Source organism: Somniosus microcephalus, chromosome 29 (assembly GCF_052327205.1).
Source record: "Somniosus microcephalus isolate GS21.2 chromosome 29, FLI_Smic_1.0, whole genome shotgun sequence".
Taxonomy (NCBI): Eukaryota; Metazoa; Chordata; class Chondrichthyes; order Squaliformes; family Somniosidae; genus Somniosus; species Somniosus microcephalus.
In genome coordinates, this window is record NC_141015.1 from 20023173 (window position 1) to 20046395 (window position 23223).

At 45.5% G+C, this 23223-nt stretch overlaps 1 protein-coding gene across 1 annotated transcript in view; it reads right to left on the reverse strand.

Moving 5' to 3' along the window:
• The window catches only part of LOC147098522 (microsomal triglyceride transfer protein large subunit-like), a 149176-nt gene that overhangs the window by 21602 nt on the left and 104351 nt on the right, over positions 1–23223 (reverse strand). Inside the window, exons 10-14 of the mRNA XM_085970317.1 lie at positions 14361–14468; positions 11094–11306; positions 10355–10569; positions 2451–2548; positions 2166–2287 (exon numbers count right to left, since the gene is read on the reverse strand). Of these exons, the coding sequence (XP_085826443.1) occupies positions 2166–2287; positions 2451–2548; positions 10355–10569; positions 11094–11306; positions 14361–14468 (756 nt within the window). The remainder of the gene's footprint in view (positions 1–2165; positions 2288–2450; positions 2549–10354; positions 10570–11093; positions 11307–14360; positions 14469–23223) is intronic.

Below are 23223 nucleotides of genomic sequence, written 5' to 3' on the forward strand. Positions count from 1 at the left end.
ACACTCATCACCACTGGGGGTGGGGGGAAACGTTATGTCTCACCATTCACTGCAACTCACTAAGCCACACACAAATCTGTCCAAGAACGCAAAGTGTTGAAAATAACAGCACATTAACAGAAACTTCACATGAACATTAGCTAAAACACCCAAGTGCCTACCCTTGTGTGTTGTTAGTTGGTATGCTTGCAGTAGGATGAGGGTGAGTGTGAGGAGTGGCTAGTGAGATGGGGAAGTGATAATGTAGAGAGAGAGGGATGGGTGGAGGTGCAAGGTAAGTTGGTGTGAGTAAAGATGTGCAGAAGTAGGATAGGGAAGGCAGAGTGATGGGGATGTGATGAGTGGTACAGCAGGATGAGGTTGAGTGTAGCTTTGCAGTAACGTTTCGTGATCTGCTCAGATCATTGAAACGTTTGCGCCACTGCAGCCTGGTCCTCCTGACAACATCCCTGCTTGTGCCCTCCTGTGCAATGTGAAACCTGGCTGTGTTGGTCTCCAGGGGAGGTCTCTTCCACCTATTGGAAGGGAAGAGAACCTCCCTATGTGCTGTGACTCCCTCTATAATCATATGGAGGGAGTCATGGGAGAACCTGGATGCAGCCATGCACCTCCGTGCAATGCTTGTCAGTGTTTGCAGCACCTCAATGTTGTAGAACACTGATGGCACAAATGTCAAAATAAATTTGCGCATGGTTCCTTTAAAGAAACCGACTGATGACGCATCGTCAAATGACGTCATCAGACCCTCTTCCTTCAATTGGCCGGGAAACTCGCTGGGCGGGGCTTAATAAGCCCAATCAGGGGAAAATCATTCTACACAGCGGGCTGGAGCTGTCAGTGAGGCCGGGACCCGCCACTGACGTCGCCCGCTACGGACCCGCCGAGGTAGGGAAAATCGCGGCCAGAGTTTCTGATGCTCATTATCCTTGATTAGGCAGAGCAAAGCTATTTTGAACTGCCCAATATACGTCAATATTTTTGCATGTACTAGGTGAAATTGTCACTATCCAAGGCTCCTCTCACCTGTACAGAATCTATTCGGCAGAAACTTACCATGTCACCAGGACATTTAGAATGGTTGTGTCATGGACGTCAAATTCTTGTTTTAGGAAGGGTTTTTCTTGATTTGTTCTTGATGTGGGTGACACTGGCAAAACCCTGAGAAGGTGGTGGTGAGCCTGCTCTTTTAACAGGCTCATTGTTATGATGGTGTAGGTTAAGATGCAGCAATTTCTTTCACATTCTCCCAATTGGCTGCTGTAACTTCAGCGGAAGATCAGCTTAAGTTTAAGATGTGTAAACAAATGTTTCTGCTAAAGTTATGGCGGAGAACCCCAAGGAAATTCCCGGCGAGAATTCCAAGAATTTGACCACACAATGATGAAGGATATGTTCACATTGGGCGGCCATAATGATGACCGTAAACAATCTTAACCGAAGACATGATCTCTTGCAGAAAAACTCCAACAGGAACTTCCAAAAATGTAAGTAAAACAAAACTATACACACGTTATATTAAAACATTCTTTAAGAGCAATGTTATGGTTGCAACAACCTCATGATGTTAAAGTGATCGTATATGGTGAACTTTGATCTCATGGTGCGCTAAGTGTATTATAGTTACAGCCAGGTAACACTCCTAGCCATTATGCAGTAATTACCCTACAAACCTGGCAGTGCAAAAACAAGGATAGTCAACAGAATAAAGTGCAAGCAACCCTCCCTCCTTTTGCAACTCTTACCACACCTACTGACAGTGGCATAGTTTATTGGCTCAAATTTCAACCCCCTTTTCTTTAAACAGATGGATGTGCTATTAATAAGGTTGAAGTCAGTAAGCTGTATCACTATCTGCAGGCGCCCTGTTCCATGGTACAAGAGATGGCACTGTTAGCACCAATGTAACTGATATTACATGCACTTGTATGTGTGCAAGCTGATTCAGAATCTGGAGTCTACCCTCACTTAACTTGCTGGTGCCTGAAATTGTATTAAACACGCATGATCTCCAAAAAAAAAACAAATTCCTTCCTTGTTACTGAGGTCAATATTTTGGTTATGGTTTTCATAAATTGAATATTTGCACAATTAGATTGCACCTTTAAACACTAGCCAGCCACAAACTTAGATTTCAAACTGAGCAGGTTGAGAACAAATGAACAAACCTGAGTTGCATGAAGCTGGCTTTCCCGGGTAAATATGAAGAAATCAGACTGACTATGCCGTAAGATTCCAGTGTCTCCAAAAAGTAAATCCATATTGTATGAGGACACCATATCTGTGGTAACTTATAAAGAAAGAAGTTGAATTGAAGCGGATTTCTTTAATCAGGCAATATTTAAATTATATATACGCAGGAACAAAAAAATGGAATCCAATAGCTCCATTTAAATGTAATATTTATAACAGAAGATAATGAAATGTTACTTTGCAGGTTCAGCTCCTTTTACCTGCCAAATATCCTGAGGAGGACGATGAACTCCCAATTCTGGACAGTCGATTGTAATTATATATCATTGGGTCTTTCAGGACTTCACGGATGACTTTGCTACAGAAAGTAGGAGTGAAAGGGTTTATATAAAAGAGTTGAGAAATAGCAGTTTTTCATACAAGTCCCAGTAATGATTGAAAGTGCAAGTACAAGCGACATAAACTCATGCAAGTAAACAAGGCCATAGAAGAAAAATAGGACTAAGTGACTTAGTCAGCATGTAACCTATCATTTTATCTCTAAAACCAGACTAAGAGCATGAAATTACCTTAAGGGTCCTATATAAGTGGCAGTCTAAGCACAGTTCCTAAGGGTGAAAATGTATAAAAAATATATTTGGCAGTTTCACTTAGAGATGTCATGAGGATGGATAGTGTGGGAAATGAACACTTCACACTGTTCAATATGTTCAATAGAAAGTGCCTATTCTAAGTTTGAGACTGTGAATCGCTGTTGGGGCAAATTAGTGGAGACACTTTAACCATTGAATCCTGATGGATGGGCCTCCTCGCACAGTCAACAGCACTGACAAATAAAAACTTGCTGTAGTGTATGTATCCGTCTACCTTTAAGAAAACCATTGTATGTAACCGTTCACCTTTAAGAGAACTATTTTAGGTGTGGCACTACTTTGTTGGCTTCTGTATACTGTAATACCGACGGTGACCACACCGGTATATAAGTGCTGTGTCAGGATTTATTTGGCAGATTCGCCCTGACCTTCGAATAGTAAAGTCCTGTTTTAAGTTACTCTGGTAGTCTGTGTATTAATTAACTAAACAACCCACAGACTTTACAGTGGCGACGAGTCCGATCGTACCCTGCGGCAACAATACTTCCGAAACAGTTAATGAGCGTCAAGAAGAGGCAACCGCCCTCGTCGTTCTGCTGGGAGAAAACTCGAGGCTGCAGAACTAGAAAGGAAGAAGAAGTTAGAGACAAAGACTTCCATCAGCAACAGGCACTGACTGTACCTTCTGCCATGGTGAGGAGTGAGCCGATCAGCACAAGAAGCAAGGCGGCCACGGTGACTGTGAGTAAGGGACAGTAAAAAGAATAACCGGAGGATAAGGGCGGTGCACTCGACCACGGTCGAGGGGGAAAGCAGCCGGACAGAAGTCGGGTCCAGAGGCGCTGAGACTGGGGCAGCGTGGAGCAAGGAAGCCGCGGTACAGACAGGCTGGGGGACGCAACGGTGTCGTGAGACAGCTAGACCGCGACCGGCGAAAAAGGCCGGGCAGCGACCGAAGCCACGAAGCGCTGCGATCGGGAGCGTAGGCGCGGGAAGAGATAAACTCAGCCGCAGCCAGGGAGGGAAGCACCGGACTGCGAGAGGGCTGGGAGGCGCGATTGGGAGCCGAGTGAGCGGGAGAGGCAGAGCCGACCAAAGGGGAACTGAGCGAGAGCCAGCCCAGCGGCTGAAACTGTTCGCCGTCAACGGGGTGTACCCAGCGCCGGTTGCCCTGCCGAGAAAAGGGAAAGCCCTGAAGCCGACGCGCAGGCTGTGAACCTGAAAGCCAGCGGCCGTCGCCCGTGGGGAAAGTGTACCCCTCCCGCTAGGGAAGAAACGCGGGAAGCCGCCATTAGGCGGGGAAGAAGACAGAAGCGGGAAACCGCCATTGAAGTGGGCGGGGAGAGAAGATAAGCGCGGGTAACCGCCATTTTCGCGGGAACCGCCATCTTGGAAAAAAAAAAGAAAAGAAAATTTAAAGAAATAATTCGTGGTGTTATCAGGAAGAGAGGAAGATGCCTAAGCGTGGTAACATCAACAATTTTAATTCCGAGGTAGAAGACTGGGCCACGTATGTGGAACGCATTGAGATCTATTGTGAGGCCAATAAAATAGAAGAAGATGACAAAGCTATAACCTTGCTAAACTCGATGGGCGCGAAGACATACGGGCTCTTGAAGCATCTACTAGCACCAGCTAAACCGGCGGATCAGACTTTCGATGATATTGTGACTGTTCTGAAGGATCACTTGAACCCCACACCGTTGATGTTGGCGGAACGATTCAAATTCTATGCGAGAACGCAAAGGAAAGACGAAAGCAACGCAGAATACTTGGTCGAACTGCGTAGACTAGCGAAACACTGCCAGTTTGGAGGGAATCTGACAGAGGCATTGCGAGACAAGTTCGTGTGCGGATTGGCAAAGGAAGGAACGCAAAAGCGACTACTCGAAGAGAACGACCTTACACTTGACAGGGCTGTCCTTATTGCAGCATCGCACGAAGCCGCAGCGAAGGGAACTGCGGAAATGCAGCTAAAGGCAGCGGCACTCAGTGTGGATCAAATTACCTCGAGTGCAACAAAATGCTATCGTGTGGGAAGACAACACACGACCAGAACCAATGCTGGTTTAAGAACCAGGAATGTAGGAAATGTGGCAAACTGGGTCACATAGCTAAGGTATGCCGGTCAGGGAAGAAGACCAACAACCAAAGGAAGCCATCACAGGAAAAGTACAACAAGGTACACAAGGTGGCTGAGAAGAGTTCAGACGAACAGAATTCGGACTCAGACCCAAACGGCCAGGAGCTGGGCAGTCTGAGAATTCACAATGGGAGTAAGGAAGCTGACCTACAAACTATCTGGGTCATGCTAAAAATAGCTGGAGTCCAAGTGAAAATGGAGTTGGACACTGGATCAGCTCTATCAGTCATAAATCGAAGGGATTACCACCGGCTATTCTCACATATACCCTTAAGAGATACCAAGTTCGTATTGCAGACATACACGGGGCATAAAGTATACCCCATGGGGAAGATAAGAGTCAAGGTGAGAGATGGGGGTAAAGAACACCCAAGAATGAACTCATACGTACTACCTGAGGGAGGACCACCACTTCTGGGACGGGAGTGGATCAAGAAAATAGACATGGAATGGCACTATCTAAAAGCCATAACGAGTGAGGACTCGGTGCAGACAATCAGCTCAGATTCTGAAACGGATGACGATAAGACCAACCCAAATATGAAAGACAAGGCTAAAATGGACTTGCCGACTAAGGTTGGAAGAACGAAGGCATGCATAAAGGCTTATGCTCCAGAGAAGAACAAAGTTTCAGAACAGAACTCCACCGAACAACGACAACATAGTTTGACAGAGAATTCTGAGTCTGTTCAGTTTACGGACATATCCATGACTGACGAACACCGAGCTCGGACTCAACTTTATTTCAAATTACGACAGCAAGTAGAACAAGTGAGTTACTGTCTCGAACAAGAGATGAAAACAATGAAAAAGTTCTATGACACCGAATGGGAGAATCTGGAAAGACAACAGAAGCAGCTAGCTCAAGCAGAGAGCGACCATAGAGCCATTGTGACCAATTACCGATCATATCTCCCTTATGCTGTTCAGGAGTTAGAATATTTGCAGGAAGGAGCAAATGAAGAGGAATCTTCAGGAAGCCAGGATTTTATTCCCGTTCTTCTCTACGACTCCTTACAAGCAGAGTTTGAGAAGTTGAAGGAACAGTATGAACAGGCCCAGGCTACAATCCTGGAGGGGATTAACTCGGCAACCTCCGAAAAGCTAGTTTCAGTAGAAGCATATGAGCAACTAAAGGTTGAACATGAGCAAGAAGTCCAAAGGCTGCAGGAAATTCTTGATGAGCTCAAGGCCAAGACAGACTCATCGGTAGAAGTTCCATCCATAGATGAGAAATTAGAGGTGAAAGACATGGCAGAACATGAAAGACAAGATGTCCAAGAACTCATAAAAATATTGAAGGAAACCCAAGACAAATATGAGGCGGCAATGACCGAGGTTCAACAACTTGAAGAACAGATTCAACTGGGAATCCTTTCAGTGGAAGAAAATGAAACTGTAAGAAACACAGAGACTGTAAGAATGGCCCCTGAACATGAGCTAGAGAGCATCAAGGCGCAACTTCTCCGAGTGCTGAAAGCCAAAGTACAAGAGGAAAAGAAGGTGAAAGCATTTGAGGAAAAGATGGATGAAATGGAGAAGACTCTGATCCACAGGGTCCCCGTGGAAGAGTTAACGGTCAGCCAACTCCTTCATAGGCTGAGGGACAAGACTCTGCAATGGGAACAATCTGAACACGAGCTTCAATCTTCAAAGGGAAGGAGTTCGGAGCTCTCAAAAGTTATGGAAATAGCTGAGGTTGCAACACAGATTTTACTGGGATGCCAAAAGTACGCTGAATCACGTCTATGTGAACAACAGAATGTTGAAACAGCTGCTCCAGTAGAAGGATTGAATAGCCCGATCAATCAATCCCCGATGGAAGGGGAAGTATTGAAATCACAAATGAGGTCATTAGTGAAGGATTTGCAGGAAACCCAGGAAGAGCGGGATGAATATGAACGCATGAAGAAGTCTCTTCAGGAAAGATGTCTAGGGAGGGAACAACAGTCGGCTAACGTCCAGTTGGGTAAGGAAGAAGTAGCAGGCCCTCTCGCTAGACTAGTTCAGGACGACACCGAATATTACCATGACCTGTTGAGTGACACGGAATATTACGAGGACTTGGTCTGCCCAGCTTGTGATGAAAACTCCCAAAGTGCAGAAATCAGGATGAAGCACTTAAAGTCTAAGGAACATAGGGAGATGGTGGCGCTACAGCTGGCAGCTGATAAGGGAGCCCCGAGAGTCTCCAAGAAGCAGAAAAGAAAAAGACGAAGCAGAAGGTGATAACCATCTAAATCATTATCACTTCTACCAGATCATGTACGTGGGCCCTACGAAGGGAGCCAAATCAGTTGGCAAGTAGGAAAAATTACCAAGGCAGTCCAGCTGTTTGTAAAAGTCAGCACTGCTCGTTCAGCAGGACGGAAGTTCAAGCTGTTAAGTCAAGGGAAAGACTATTGGATGAGTCACGCTAGCAATGTGAACCGGCTACACCACAGAGATGTTGTTCGGACCGAGTCAAGACCAGAGACTGAATCTGTGAACTGTTCCCGCAGAGACTGAATCTGTAAACTGTTTCCCGCATAGATTATACCTGTGAATTGTTTTACATGAAGTTGAATATATGTTATGTTTAATGGGGGACTAAGTATGTTGTAAGCTAAAAAGGGAGGATTGTAGTGTATGTATCCGTCTACCTTTAAGAAAACCATTGTATGTAACCGTTCACCTTTAAGAGAACTATTTTAGGTGTGGCACTACTTTGTTGGCTTCTGTATACTGTAATACCGACGGTGACCACACCGGTATATAAGTGCTGTGTCAGGATTTATTTGGCAGATTCGCCCTGACCTTCGAATAGTAAAGTCCTGTTTTAAGTTACTCTGGTAGTCTGTGTATTAATTAACTAAACAACCCACAGACTTTACACTTGCCAACATCAGCACTACCAACACTGGCAGAGACCCGTTTGTTAGTAGCTACCCAATCTGCTGCTGGTACTACAACCTCTCTCCTGGGCCATCTAAACGCAGTTCTGCAAATCAATGTGCTTTATGTTATGAGGTAAATTAGGACCGTGATGCAAAGTTGCTGAGACACAGGATTGGCTCAGAGTTATAACGGCAGAAACCACTTTTTTCTTCCCAGGCCTACTACATGTGGTTGGAATAAGATAAAATTCTGTGAAGGTGAGACATTTTATACTGTGATGCGCCTCTGCTGCCCTGTAGCTCCAATCGGGAAAATGCAGACCAAGTCTTCTGCATCGCCTCCATTTTCCAAGTTGGCTGACACAAGACGGTGTAAACATGAGGCAGCTGTGCACAGACTTCATGGGCTCGATTTTGGCAATGGGGAGCTTTTGGAGGCGGGACTCCCACTTTTTGGGTTGTAGTCCCACCTCCATCGACTTGTGGCCAACCCACGCTATTTTCCCTTGATTGAACTTGTTAAGGCCGCCCAGCGGGCTCAGCAGGCCAATTAAGGGACACCTGGTTACTGGCGACGTCAGCGATTGACATTTCATCTGTCAAGAGCTTTTGACAGATGATAAATCAACATTTGACAGCTCTGTGAAGCTGTCAAACACTAACAATCTGTCTTCTAACTTGAGTCCTTCTACTCAGACTCAGTTAGCGAGCTCTCCAGACCAGAAAGCAGAGGCTGCAGCTTTTGACAGTTCAGCGGCCATTCTGCTTTCTGTGCCGGTGAGCTGAGGGACTCCCGAGACCTGAAGGAAGGAAGCCTGCAGGAGAAAGTAAAGGTAAGTAAAACTTATTAAAACACTTTACACTTACCTCACACACTTACCTCTGCACACATGCACCCATCACTCACCTGCACAATGGACATCTCGACCCCTCCAACCCCTTCAGACCGACGGTCCGCCTCGCTAACTTGGTGTGGTTTGGAGCCGTCGGACAGCCCACACTTCAGGGCTAAAAATAGGGATTAGGCAAAAAACTGCCTGTTAACTACCTGTTAACAGGCAGTTAATTGGCACTAATCCCCTTCCCACCTCGGGGAGGCGGCTCCCAGTACTGGGACATTGGCACGGAGGCGGGATGGGTTCCTGCCCCCCGATTCTGCAATTTTCCCGCCTCCAAACCCGCCTCCTCGGGGCTTGGAAAATCGAGCCCCATATGTCTGGACCATTTGGGCAGACCTACAGCACAACCTATTGTCTGCTGCATGCTCCGTAACGTCACTCAAAATAAGAGGCCTCAGCCTGCAGTTCAATATCCAGGATGGCAAAGCCATCAAGACTTGAAAATATCAATCAGGAATTAGCAGCAATGCAATAAAGTAGACTCATTCCTGATGCCTTCCACAGCTGCACTATTTCTTAGAGGCAAATGACATCTACCAAGTAATGGTGCCAAAACCGGTGTGTCCCAAGCTTTTCATACTCACTTCTTCAAGCACCATCTATTGTCATCTTATGCTGGGTTCCTGTTATTTTGTAAACAATGACAAATAAATACTCAGCCTAATGTTCAAATCAAGTAAATGGCATTCACTTCCTCTATTGTGGTGTGTGGGTTTGATTTGGCTCCTTGGTGCTTTGCTTCAAATGTGCAACACCTGCCCTTCTCACTGACTCCCTTAAGGGAAGGAGGAAGGGTGCTGCTTGGTTGGAGGATTTCACTGACCCCAGACCTTCTGGGGATATACATTTCCAGCCCCTGAATATGCATTAGCCGCATTCTCTGGTGGCCCACTGGTGTCTGTTTTGAGCGATCTCCTCCCATGCATGTTGCAGCAGGTGCTATTGGGAGCATTGTCAGCAATTGCTTTAAGTGCGTGCTTTCTCTGCCCGAGTCCTTGTAGAACGGTCTGCATCTCATGACCAGTCAATATTTTAAGTTTAGTCAGTAATACCCAATCGTACGGCAACTTGCTGGGTGATCAGCTAGCTTTGTCTTCCTAGTTCAGTTCTGATCTCCATATTATAAAAAGGATATAGAAGCACCGGAGAAGGTGCAATAAAGATTTACAAGGATGATACCAGAACTGATGCTATACATATCCGGAAAGAAATTCAGGTGCAATTTCTTTACCCAGAGAGTGGTTAGAATGTGGAACTCGCTACCACAAGGAGTAGCTGAGGCAAATAGCATAGATGCACTTAAGGGGAAGCTAGTACATGAGGGAGAAAGGAATAGGGTGAGATGAAGAAGGGTGGGAGGAGGCTCGAGTGGAGCATAACACACGATGGGCTGAATGGCCTGTTTCTGTGCTGTAAATTCTATGTAAATCTATCTAGCTTAGATGCTTAACTGGCTCCTAGGTTTAGCTCACAGCTGATTTAGGGGATTTAGTGCTGCCCCGTTCTCACTGATTGGCCCACTGTGCGGAAGGGACTTTCCACATTTTAGCCCACAGACTGAAACCAGCACAGGAGTCCTTTCCTAAAAGCTCTTAGTAACCCACGATTGTCGGAGGAACAAGAATTTCCAAGCTACTGTAACTCTGCTCTCACCTCGCTGGATGATTGTCAGAGTGCAGGATATTCTGCAGTTTTGCCGCTAAATACTTAGACAGTTCAGATTCTATTTCTCCAACAGATAGCAAGATGTTTTTCAATTCCATGGCTGAAGGGTGGTTATTGAGAATCACATTGAGTGCAGCCACTCGCACAGTTGTCCCATAGTGATTCCTGCTCTGGTGAAAAATCCTGTTCATCTGCTTCTTTACCTAATTGTGAATAAATAAAAACTTTATATAAATAACAGGTCATCAGCAACGCAATGTTACTTCATCACCTTATACAGTTCATTATCGAGGGTTGTCACTAAGGTTGTTTCGTACAAGGATGTCTAGCTTTCAGCCCTAGAGTCATATGTGCACTCCCTTTACCTCCTCCCGACACAAGCAATCTGGCCCTCGAAGCCCAGGCTACCATTGTCCCATTTGTACTCGCATTTCTTATTTGCTGGTTTGTTCCTTTTTGATGTTTCAGGGCCGTGAGGTTTGGAAAGGGCTGGTTTTAGCGCTGTTGCCTCATTGGTGGTTAGATCCCAAATCAGAACACCAATGATCAACTTCTGATATATGTAAACGAATGGAGCGCTCGCCTGCCAGATTTAAATGAGGCCGCGGTCCCAAATTCGGGGGGGCGGGTGGGGCGCAGGGGGCCACTTTGTCGCTGGAATGGGTGGCCGACCAGTGCGGGTGAGCCGCCCAAAAGTCAAGATAGACCCCATTGTGTGTGATTTTACCTCTTGAGTGATGTAGACACTTGGGAATCTCTGCAGTACAGTCACAGCAATAGCTGCCACAGAGCTCGTCTGCCACTCAGCGTATTGTAACAAGAGTGGGATGGTTTCTGGAAGAAGTGCATTCTTAAGGGCAAGGAGGTACATCTTTACATCCGTCTCTTCTTTAGCTGCATTCAGCCCATCCAAGATCACTTTCTTTGCAGTTTCGACTTCCTGTGAACAATGACCAACATAAGGCAAAGTTATGGTGTGGTCTGACACTGTTGCTGTTTATCCCTAGCTTCACATTCTTATTATTCCCGCCCCCACGACCACTCCAGCCCCCTCTCCAAACACGGTGTTGAGTTGTACCAGTTCCACGAGGGGTGCCACCCTCTAGAACCTCGCCCAAGTGATCACAATTCCTGTGTAAGCCTGGATCAGAATGTTGGCAGATTATTGACTGATGGGGCATTAAGGCCGAGATGTGAGAACCTGATGCTTCATGCTCGTACCTTCCTGCAGGATAGTGTTCAGGAATAGGATATTTCCCTACTGTAGCCCCTGGTGGTTAGGGAAATTGTAGCACTCCAGTCATCCTATCTCTCTTTCCACCTCCCCCCCTCCTCCCCACCCAAATGAGTTAGGGAACTCAGTAGGATCAAGATTTGATTTTCTGGGTCATCTTTCAGCTACCAGCCTACACTATAAAGTACTTTGTCAACTCTCAGCTGGTTCACGATGTTCAGTACCTTGTGATAGTGCCAGATTCCACCTCAGATGACTTTAAAAGCAGAAAAAGCATTCTCCTTCTCGGCCTGCAACAAGCTAATTGGTGACTAATTAGGTTGAAGTATTCTAAATTAAAAATGAAAGACTAACATTTATATAGTACCTTTCATGACCGCAGGATGTTAAAAGAGCTTTACAGCCAATTAAATACTTTTGAAGTGTAGTCACTCTTGTAATGTAGGAAACACAGCAGACAATTTGCGCACAGCAAGCTCCCACAAACAGCAATGTGATAATGACCAGATAGTCTGTCTTTTAATGATCTTGGTTGAGGGATAAATGTTGGTCAGGTCACTGGGAAAACATCCCTGCTCTTCTTTGAAATAGTGCCAGGGGATCTTTTATGTCCACCTGAGAGGGCAGACGGCCTCGGTTTAACGTCTCATCCGAAAGACGGCACCTCTGACAGTCAGCACGCCCATAGTACTGCATTGGAATGTTAGCTTGGATTTTGTGCTCAAGTCTCTGGAGTGGGACTTGAACACACAACCTTCTAGCTCAAAGGCGAGAGTGCTACCACTGAGCCATGACTGACACAAAAAAGCGTTGCGACTAGCTACCTCAATCTCCCAGCTGAATAAAATCATGTAGCGAGAACACACTGAGCTGGGATAGGGACACATGGACTGTATTTGAGGGATACTGACAGAGTCTTACGAGCAAATCACATTTCGAATCAAACCTCATTAATTTATAAAATCATTTTCTTTCCATTCAAGGTCTCCTAGGGGTACATTTGCCCGTTGTTGTGGAGTGAATTGGGAAGGTAAGGAAAGGAATGGGAAAATTGATCAGGAAGGCGTCCCCCTTGCCGCACCTTTCAAAAATGTCACGTTGCAGGTCAAGAGTAGGAATTATTGGCCAACATTAAGATATTTGTGGGCTTTAACATTCCGCCTTCCTGACATGGAAGTGGTTATAGAGATGTAAAGAAGAAAATGGGGAGAAAAATTTCAATCATCTGTTCACTGATTATACACAATATTCAAACTACAATTATAATTCTTGGTCAGTTAAGAGCAGGTTCTGTAGCCTGCTACACCGCAGTAATTTGTTAGACAATCACAATGTGAATAGCCGTATCTTTTAACATTTTGTTGTTTCTGCCCAGTTTTCTACTTTTAGATGTCAGCCTTGGCACTCTCGCTTGAGTCAGAAAGTTGTGGGTTCAAGTCCCACCCCAGAGCTTTAAACACATAATCCAGGCTGACACATCGGTGCAGTACTGAGGGAGTGCTGCACTGTCAGAAGGACTGTTTTTTGGATGAGGCGTTAAACCGCCTGCCCCCTCAAATGGATGCGAAGATCCCATAGCACTATTTAAAGAAGAGTACAGGGTTCTCCTGGTTTCTTGGTCAACATTTATTCCTCAATGAACCTCACTAAAGCAGATTATATGGTCATTTATCTCATCGCTGTTTGTGCGACCTTACTGTGTGCAAATTGCCTTCTATATTTTCATACGTTACAAGAGTGACTACATTTCCAAAGTACTTCATTGGCTGTAAAGCCCTGTGGGACATCCTGAGGTCATGAAAGACACTATATAAACATAAGGGGCTGGATTTTCATTGAGGAGGCGGGACTACAACTTTTGGGGTTGTAGTCCCGCCTCCATCGAGTTCTAGCCAACCCACGCGATTTAGACTAGATTGACCTTGTTGAGCCCGCCCACCGGGCTCAGCAGACCAATTAAGGGCCACCTGGCTACAGGTGACGTCACAGATTGAAATTTCATCTGTCAAGACCTTTTGACAGATGAAATATTAGCGTTTCACAGCTGTTTGAAGCTGTCAAACACTGACAATCTGTACTCCAGGTTAATTCCTTCCTCTCAGGATGCTTTAGAGATCTCCCCAGAACAGAAAGCAGAGGCTGCAGATTTTGACAGCTGGTGGCCATTCTGCTTTCTGTGCCGGTGAGATGAGGGACTCCCGAGACCTGAAGGAAGGCTGTAAAGGTAAGTAAAGGTTAGTATAACTTCTATAAACACTTTACACAGACCAAACACACTTACCTCTGCACTCATGCACCCATCATTCACCTGAACACTGGACATCTCGACCCCTCCAAGCCCTTCATCCCGACGGCCCGCCTTGCTAACTTGCCGTGGTTTGGAGCCGTCGGGAATCCCACATTTCAACAATGAAAATAGGGATTAGGCTAAAAGCTGCCTGTTAACTACCTGTTAACAGGCAGTTAATTGGCACTAATCCCCTTCCCGCCTCAGGGAGGCGGGTCTCAGTGCGGGGCGGGTACCCGCCTCCTTTGAAACTGGCATGGAGGCGGGATGGGGTCGGGACCCCCGATTTCGGGATTTTAAACCCCCACACGCCTCCAATCCCGACTCCACGGCCCAATGAAAATCCAGCCCAAGTTCGTTCTTTCTGTTTTTGTCAACAGGGCAGCCATCTTATCCGCTATGTGTAAAGAAGCTTGATTGTGAATTATTAAGCTGCAGATTGACAATTGGTCAACAGTATTAGAACTACTAACCTGGAGTTTACACAGGCTCCTCTGGCACATCTTGCCAATCACTGCTCCGATCACTGACACTGTGGTTTCTCGGATTTCTCTGCTTGCAATCTTACCCTGAAGCTTAGCCTTTAAGGGAAACATACCGATCAGATTAGTGTTTGCAGCGATGGTTAAATAGAAACTGGGTTACAAAGCACTCATCTTGTTTCACAAATTACTTTCAGTCAAACTTCAGCTGATAAACAACCAACATACGTAGATTTCTGAAAGAGGCTCAGATCATTCACTCATCATTTACCCCTGTCTGGGATCTAAATTTGAGCAAATTGATATCATACTCGTGGATTCATGCATTCTTGTGTTTATTTAAACTTAAAACTATTAATTTGTTAACCTTCTTTTCATTAGAGAAGTTGGTGAACTGCATGGTTTTGGTAGCAGAGCCACAGGGGGCGAAATTCGGCTCCTTTGCACCTGCCGTTAGCGCCTCTGGGGGGGTGCGCGAAATTTGGCTGCGCTCTGCGAGGCTGCCGCGGCGCAGGTTGCAGCTGCACCTCCCCTTTAACTACCGGCCTCGCGAGCGCCCAACATTGCGCTCCACTTTCTGGGTGGGGCGGTAAGGCGAATTTCACGGCCGTGGCGGGACTTCCTCACCGGGCGCAGGATGTCCTGCCTTACCAGCATTACTGCCCCGAAACAGGGCGCTACCAAATTTCGTGCCCACAGTATCTTATTTGGCATAAGGATAGGGCAGTAATTGGACCACATCCATTGAACCCTCCGAGATCTCTGCGCTCCTCAAATTCTGGCCTCTTGCGCATACCCGATTATCAGTGGCGGCCGTGCTTTCAGCTGCCTAGGCCCTAAGCTCTGGAATTCCCTCCCTAAACCTCTCCATCTCTCTACACCTCTCTCCTCCTTGAAGACATTCTTTAAAACCTAGTTCTCATCTGTCCTAATATCTCATGTGGCTTGGTGTCAAATTTTGTTTGATAACGCTCCTGTGAAGCGCCGTGGGACATTTTACTTTGTTAAAGGTGCTATATAAATGCAAGTTGTTGTTGGTTCCCATTTCTGAGATATACTTGGCTCCGTAAACATAGTGCCAAAGCTCTACCACCAAGTTATGTTTCGCCCAGTGAAAGGAGGCAAACAAAGCATCAGCTTTCTAACTGGTAGAATTAGGCCTGTTCAACAGACTCGACACGGAGACTCCTTCTGGAACAAGACAATCCATTACTACAATTCAAGAGAATTCAAAAGTCTTCTATAGGCATCTAAATAGTAAACTGGCAGTAAGAGGAGGGGTGAGGCCGATTATGGACCAAAAAGGAGACCTATGCATGGAGGTAGAGGGCATAGCTGAGGTGCTAAATGAATGCTTTGCATCTGTCTTCACCAAGGAAGAAGATGCTGCCAAAGTCATAGTTAAAGAGGAGGTAGTGGAGATACTGGATAGGATAAACATTGATAAAGGAGGTACTAGAAAGGCTGGCTGTACTTAAAGTAGGTAGGACCGGATGGGATGCAACCTAGGATGCTGAGGGAAGTTAAGGTGGAAATCGCGGAGGTACTGGCCATAATCTTCCAATCCTCCTTAGAAACGGGGGTGGTGCCAGAGGACTGGAGAATTGCAAATGTTACACCCTTGTTTAAAAAAGGGTGTATGGATAAACCTAGCAACTACAGGCCAGTCAGTTTAACTTCGGTAGTGGGGAAGCTTTTAGAAACGATAATCAGGGACAAAATTAACAATCACTTGGACAAGTGTGGATTAATTAAGGAAAGCCAGCACGGATTTGTTAAAGGCAAATCATGTTTAACTAACTTGATCAAGTTTTTTGATGAGGTAACAGAGAGGGTTGATAAGGACAATGCGGTTGACGTGGTGTACATGGATTTCCAAAAGGCGTTTGATAGGCTGCCACATAATAGGCTTGCCAGCAAAGTTGTAGCCCATAGAATAAAAGGGACAGTGGCAGCATGGATACGAAATTGGCTAAATGACAAGAAACAGAGAGTAGTGGTGAACGGTTGTTTTTCGGAATGGAGAAAGGTAAACAGTGAGGTTCCCCAGGGGTCAGCACTAGAACCATTATTTTTTTTATATATATTAATGACTTGGACTTGGGAGTACAGGGCACAATTTCAAAATTTGCAGATGACACAAAAATTCAAATAGTGAACAGTGAGGAGGAGAGCGATAGACTTCAATAAGACATAGACAGGCTGGTGGAATGGGCTGACACGTGGCAGATGAAATTTAACACAGAAAAGTGCAAAGAGATACATTTTGGTAGAAGAATGAGGAGAGGACATATAAACTAAAGGGTACAATCCTAAAAGGAGTTCATGAACAGAGAGACCTGGGGGTATATGTGCACAAATCTTTGAAGGTGGCAGGGCAGGTTGAGAAAGCGGTTGTAAAAGCTTCCGGGATCCTGGGCTTCATAAATAGAGGCACAGAGTACAAAAGCAAGGAAGTTATGAACCACCTTTATAAAACACTGGTTTGGCTTCAGCTGGAGTATTGTGTCCAATTCTGGGCGCCGCACTTTAGGAAAGATGTGAAGGCCTTAGAGAGGATGCAGAAAAGATTTACGAGAATGGTTCTAGACTGGAGAAGCTGGGGTTGTTCTCCTTGGAGTAGAGAAGATTGAGAGAAGATTTGATAGAGGTGTTCAAAATCATGAGGGGTCTGGACAGAGTAGATAGAGAGAAACTGTTCCCATTGGTGGAAGGGTCGAGAACCAGAAGACACAGATTTAAGGTGATTGGCAAAAGAACCAAAGGGCACACGAGGAAAACCTTTTTTACGCAGCGAGTGGTTAGGATCTGGAATGCACTGCCTGAGAGGGTGGTGGAGGCAGATTCAATCGTGGCTTTCAAAAGGAAATTGATAAGTACCTGAAGAAAAAAATTTGCAGGGCTACGGGGAAAGGGCGGGGGAGTGGGACTAGCTGAAGTGCTCTTGCAGAGAGCCGGCACAGGCTCGACGGGCCAAATGGCCTCCTTCTGTGCTGTAACCATTCTATGATACAAGCCCAGGAAATTGGTTACTGGAATGTATGTCCTGGTGCCATGACAGGAGAGGCACCACCAAATTAGAGCTCAAGGGGGTGATTTTCTGAGTTTGCGCTTAGCGGGGAGGTTAGCCCACCAACTATGCATATTGGAAACTTGGGCACTCACTGCCCACAATTTTTCATCAATCAAAATGAACAGATGGAAAATTGTGGGCAGCGATGCCTAAATCTCCAACAGGCACTGCCAACGGGTAAGGCTACCCATCAAAAGCAGAAACTTGGGAAATTATCCCCTCACTGGAGTATCTGGTCTACTTCTTGGGCCAAAATACAGTGTTTCTTTAGATAGTATCGTGATTAACTTCAGTTTGCATCATTGATAGCTCAGTGTTTTGTGCTATTGTGCTCCGAACTGCCATGAGCATTGAGATCTTCAGAGTTTCAGAAATAATTCCTTTACTACTTTGATGTCATCCTACCTGTGGAGCTCGCAATGACCTTCCTCAATCTTTGAAAGTTCAACCTCCACATATAATGATCTCCTGAAACCTGCCTCTTGATTCGCTTTCCTGACCGGTTGCCATATGGAGCTGTTCTCAGTGTTAGAGTTGCTTGCATTAGCAGTCGAGTTTCTGTTTCTTCCTCTAGTCAAAGTGTTATGTCTGTGTATCTTAATGTTGTGTCCTTCAATAATCAGACAACAGACTGCAGGGAACGATTCAACAGGTGTTTACTGAATGAGGGTTACTCTAGAACTAACTGTACAGATCCCTACTCAGGGTTTATATACTGGTGTGGTCACTGCCGGTACTACAGTATACAGGAGCTGTAAAAAGTAGTTCTCTCCCTTAAGGTATATATACATTACATACATTACACAAAGAACTAAATATATGGTGCAGAACAAAACTTCTGAAGATAAGCAGAACACAGACCTGATCAAAATGATTGGGAATGTTTTAAAGAGACAATGTCCCTCGCACTCTCCCCAACATGGAGGACAGGAAATCCTATCTGTATCTGGACGTTGAACTTTTGAAGGATTAGACATACAGTAAATAATGTAATTTAAACATTTTGGAGTTGGGAAGTCAATTTTCTTCCTTCATCCTCACCCCAGCCTGTGCCTGGCTTGGCATCTGGTGATTTCCAGCATCTGCAGTATTTTGCTATTGACATCTGGTGAACTTGCTTGCTTTCTCTGTGTTTGACTCACTCAAATATCGTGGGTAATTGCCGGTTCGGGACTACTGCCTCAGATTTGCCGCTCGCTCACAATAGGGTCTGGGAGGTCATGTGCGGGTCAGGAATTTCAGCGGTGAACCCAGCATCGGTGGAAGCTCTTTCTGCCAACAGCCAAAACCTCTCCACCCACACACTGCATCTTGCTGCACCCATGGACCCTCCTCTCTGCACCAGAACCTACCTGAAAGTTGCTGGCTGCCCCTTTGAGGATCCTTAGGTCTCCAGGTGCAGTGTAACAACGCCTAACACCAAGTTTGTGCGGGCATTCATCACCCAGGACGCTGCTCAGCAGAATGCCCGGGAAATGGCACGGGCAATTTATTGCATCACACCTGTGTCATTTACATGGGACTTATCCTTAAAGCACTTGGAAATGGAATCCGTGGTGGAGAGGGAGCAAAAGAGACAGCTAGAGACAAGGAAATCAAACCTCAGGCTCAAACTAAATATAAAACAAATACAAAACCGGAGTTCTTGTCTGTTACAATAGCTTCCCCTCCTTCACTGCCAAAGGAACGATTTCAAACATGTTCTCCTTCACTGTGGCCACAGTGAGAGATAAGGAATCTGATAATACTTGAGCTGCTGATTTTTCAAATTGAGTCCAGCATTGATTTGGGGAACAAAATTACATTTTTTATATTCATTCTCGGGGTGTGGATGACGCTAGCATCGGAAGCATTTATTGCCCATCCCTAGCTGCCCTCGAGAAGGAGATTTTGAGCCGCCTTCTTGAACCGCTGCAGTCTGTGTAGTGAAGGTACTCCCACAGTGCTGTTGGGTAGGGAGTTCCAGGATTTTGACCCAGTGACGATGAAGAAATGGCGATATATGTCCAAGTCGGGATAGCGTGCAACTTGGAGGGGAACTTGGAGGTGATGGTGTTCCCATGCACCTGCTGTCATTGTCCTTCTCGGTGGTGAAGGTCGCGGGTTTGGGAGATGCTGTCAAAGAAGCCTTGGTGAGTTGCTGCAGTGCATTTTGTAGATGGTACACACTGCAGCCTTGGTGCGCCAGTGGTGGAGGGAGTGGATGTATAAGGTGGTGGATGGGTTACCGAACAAGCGGACTGCTTTATCCTCTTGATTACGTACGAGCTGAATATAAGCTGGAATGAACCCTGATGGGTATTATTGCATACTTTTTTTTTTACATTCAGCCTTTCAACTTTATCTTTCACGAACACCCGTAGGGACATCGGAAATGCCGGTTTCAGGCATGCGAAGCACATGCGCTGAAAACCAGCATTTCTGATCTGTCAAGAATGCTCTGGACAGATCGCACGCCTGCCCTGGAGAAGGGCCTCTGCGGGGGTAGAGTTCCGCTTTCTGCAGAACCTCCGCCCGCTGAAAGCACTTAGAAATCTTACGCCTGGTAAAAGCAGGTGTGAGGCCTGCTTTTACCAGCATAAGAGTTTAAAAAAGTAAAAAAAAAATTTTTTCACTCGTTTATAATTTTAAAATACTTTTAAAAAAGGTAGCCTTTTTTCAAAAAATTAAATTTTTGTTTAAAATATTTAATTTAATGTAATTTTAACTCATTTTAAAAACGTGATGGTTTTTAAAAATGTACTTAATGTTTTGATGTGTTTTTGGGGTGATCCCCATTCATGTATTTAACAGGTCTATCTGTCAAAATGATGAAGGGAGATTCCCTTCTCCTATTGGCTGGCCTGGCCCACGTGATCCCAGGGACGCTTGCGAACCGCCTGCGCCTCTGGGTTACTTGGGCCCTGCGCATTTCAACTGTGGAGAGGCCCAGGAGCGGAAGTGTCCAGACCTCGGGAACCCTCAGGTAAGTGCGTGGATGTTTTTCCGATAGGTTAGGTTGATTTGGCTATGATAAATTGACCCTTAGTGTTAGGGGACTAAATACGTGGGGTTACGGGGATAGGGTGGGATATGTGTCGGTGCAGGCTCGATGGGCCGAAATGGCCTCTATCTGCACTGTAGATTCTGTGAGGAGGCATCCGCACGCAGGAAGCCTCCGATCGGAAATTACGGGCCACTGTGTTATTACTCAGAGCAGCCTCTGGCATTGTTTTACACTGGTCTTGGGCAGGAAGTTGAACTAAATGCAGTACATGAAAGAAAGAACAAATTGGCATCAATATAGCAACATTTCATATCCACAGGACATCCTAAAGTGTTTTACAGACAAGTAATTACTTTTACAGCACAGTCACAGCCATTCAAAGGTAACTCTTCCAAGGGCAGGTTTGAGTTTCTCCTGCTGCTTACAGCAAGTGATCTCTAAATTTGTTTGTTAAAGCACATTCTCTGTTCCAAAGTTGGTTCTGTACTCCAATCATTATTAAAGATTAATAAACATGTTAAAAAAATTATATTGTTATTTTAATATTCAGAACTTTTTTTAAACAAAGTAGTTTTCTTAGAGTTGTCAACATTTTAAAAACAGATCTGAAACAGATGTTTTCCTATAGGCTCTTAAAAAAGGTAGAGTTTCAGCTTTGGGCGCAATCGGCACTCTGGGCACAAATTGCGCTCAAAATTTGCGAGTTTACCGATTTGGTTTTATGATTCCAGTTTCTGCTTAAACTAATTTGCATAATCACTAACATAAAATCGTCCATGCAATGGGGAAAGAGCAGGGAAGTGGGACTAATTGGGTCGCTCTTTCAAAGAGCCGGCACAGGCACGATGGGCCAAATGGCCTCCTTCTGTGCTGTTTGATTCGTTGATTCTTTGATTTTTTAAAATTTGTTTATGGGATGTGGGCGTCGCTGGCAAAGCCAGCATTTATTGCCCATCCCTAATTGCCCTTGAGAAGGTGGTGGTGAGCCGCCTTCTTGAACCGCTGCAGTCCGTGTGGTGAAGGTACTCCCACAGTGCTGTTAGGTAGGGAGTTACAGGATTTTGACCCAGCGACGATGAAGGATCGGCGATATACTTCTAAGTCAGGATGGTGTGTGACTTGGAGGGGAACTTGGAGGTGGTGGTGTTCCCATGCACCTGCTGCCCTTGTCCTTCTAGGTGGAAGAGGCCGCGTGTTTGGGAGGTGCTGCTGAAGAAGCCTTGGCGAGTTGCTGCAGTGCATCTTGTAGATGGTGCACACTGCAGCCACGGTACGCCGGTGGTGGAGGGAGTGAATGTGTAAGCTGGTGGATGGGATGCCAATCAAGCGGGCTGCTTTATTCTTGAGTGTTGTTGGAGCTGCACTCATCCAAGTAAGTGGAGAGTATTCCATCACACTCCTTACTTGTGCCTTGTAGATGGTGGAAAGACTTTGGGGAGTCAAGAGGTGAGACACTCGCCACAGAATACCTAGCCTCTGACCTGCTCTTGTTGCCACAGTATTTATGTGGCTGGTCCAGTTAAGTTTCTGGTCAATGGTGACCCCCAGGATGTTGATGGTGGGGGATTCGGTGATGGTAATACTGTTGAATGTCAAGGGGGGGTGTTTAGACATTCACTTATTGTAGGTAGTCATTGCCTGGCACTTGTGTGGCGCGAATGTTACCTGCCAGTTTCAGCCCAAGCCTGAACGTTGTCCAGGTCTTGTTGCATGCGGGCATGGACTGCTTCATTATCTGAGGAGTTGTGAATGGCACTGAACACTGTGCAGTCATCAGCAAACATCCCCATTTCTGACCTTATGTTGGAGGGAAGGTCATTGATGAAGCAGCTGAAGATGGTTGGGCCTAGGACACTGCCCTGAGGAACTCCTGCAGTGATGTCCTGTGGCTGGGATGACTGACCTTCAACCACCACAACCTATGACTCCACTCTGCATTTTAACAGCGACTACACTTCAAAAGTACTTCATTGGCTCAGAAGCACTTTAGGATGTCTTGAGGATGTGAAAGACGCAGTATAAATGTAACTCTTCCTTTCAAGATTGACAGGCTGAAGGCTGAAAAGTCTATAAATTCAGTTTATTTATTAGATCAAAGAACTAAATTGATAAATGTGTCTGTCCGCACCCCAACACGTCCAGAGTGGATTAGTTTAGCAAAATTGATTTGAGGAAAACAGATTCTCGGCTCACATAGTGTGAAACTTTGACAGCATACGATAACAAATTTTACATTATGTGTCAGCCTTGGCTCAGTGGGCAGCACCCTCACCTCGGAGTCAGAAAGTTGGTGGTTCAAGTCCCACTCCAGAGACTTGAGCACAAAATCCAGGATGAAACTCCAGTGCAGTACTGAGGGAGTGCTGCAGTGTTAGAGGTGCCGTCCTTTGGATGAGACGTTAAGCCAAGAGGGCCCTGTCTGCCCTCTCAGGTGGAGGCAAAAGATCCCGTGGCAATATTTCAAAGAAGAGCAGGGGGAGTTATCCCCAGTGTCCTGGCCAATATTTATCCCTGAACCAATATCATTAAAAACAGATTATCTGGTCATTATCTCATTGCTGTTTGTGGGAGCTTGCTGTGCACAAATTGGTTGCTGTTTTTCTTAGTGACTACACTTCAAAAGCACTTCATTGGCTGTGAAGCACTTTCGGATGTTGTGAAAGGTGCTATATGAATGAAAGTTCTGTTTTTACATTGTAATGGAATGCATTGTATATTACTGGTCCACTTTTAAAACAAGTATCCGGGCCTATAATGTGATGAGAGGCGTCCTATCGCTGTATTATGAGGCATGG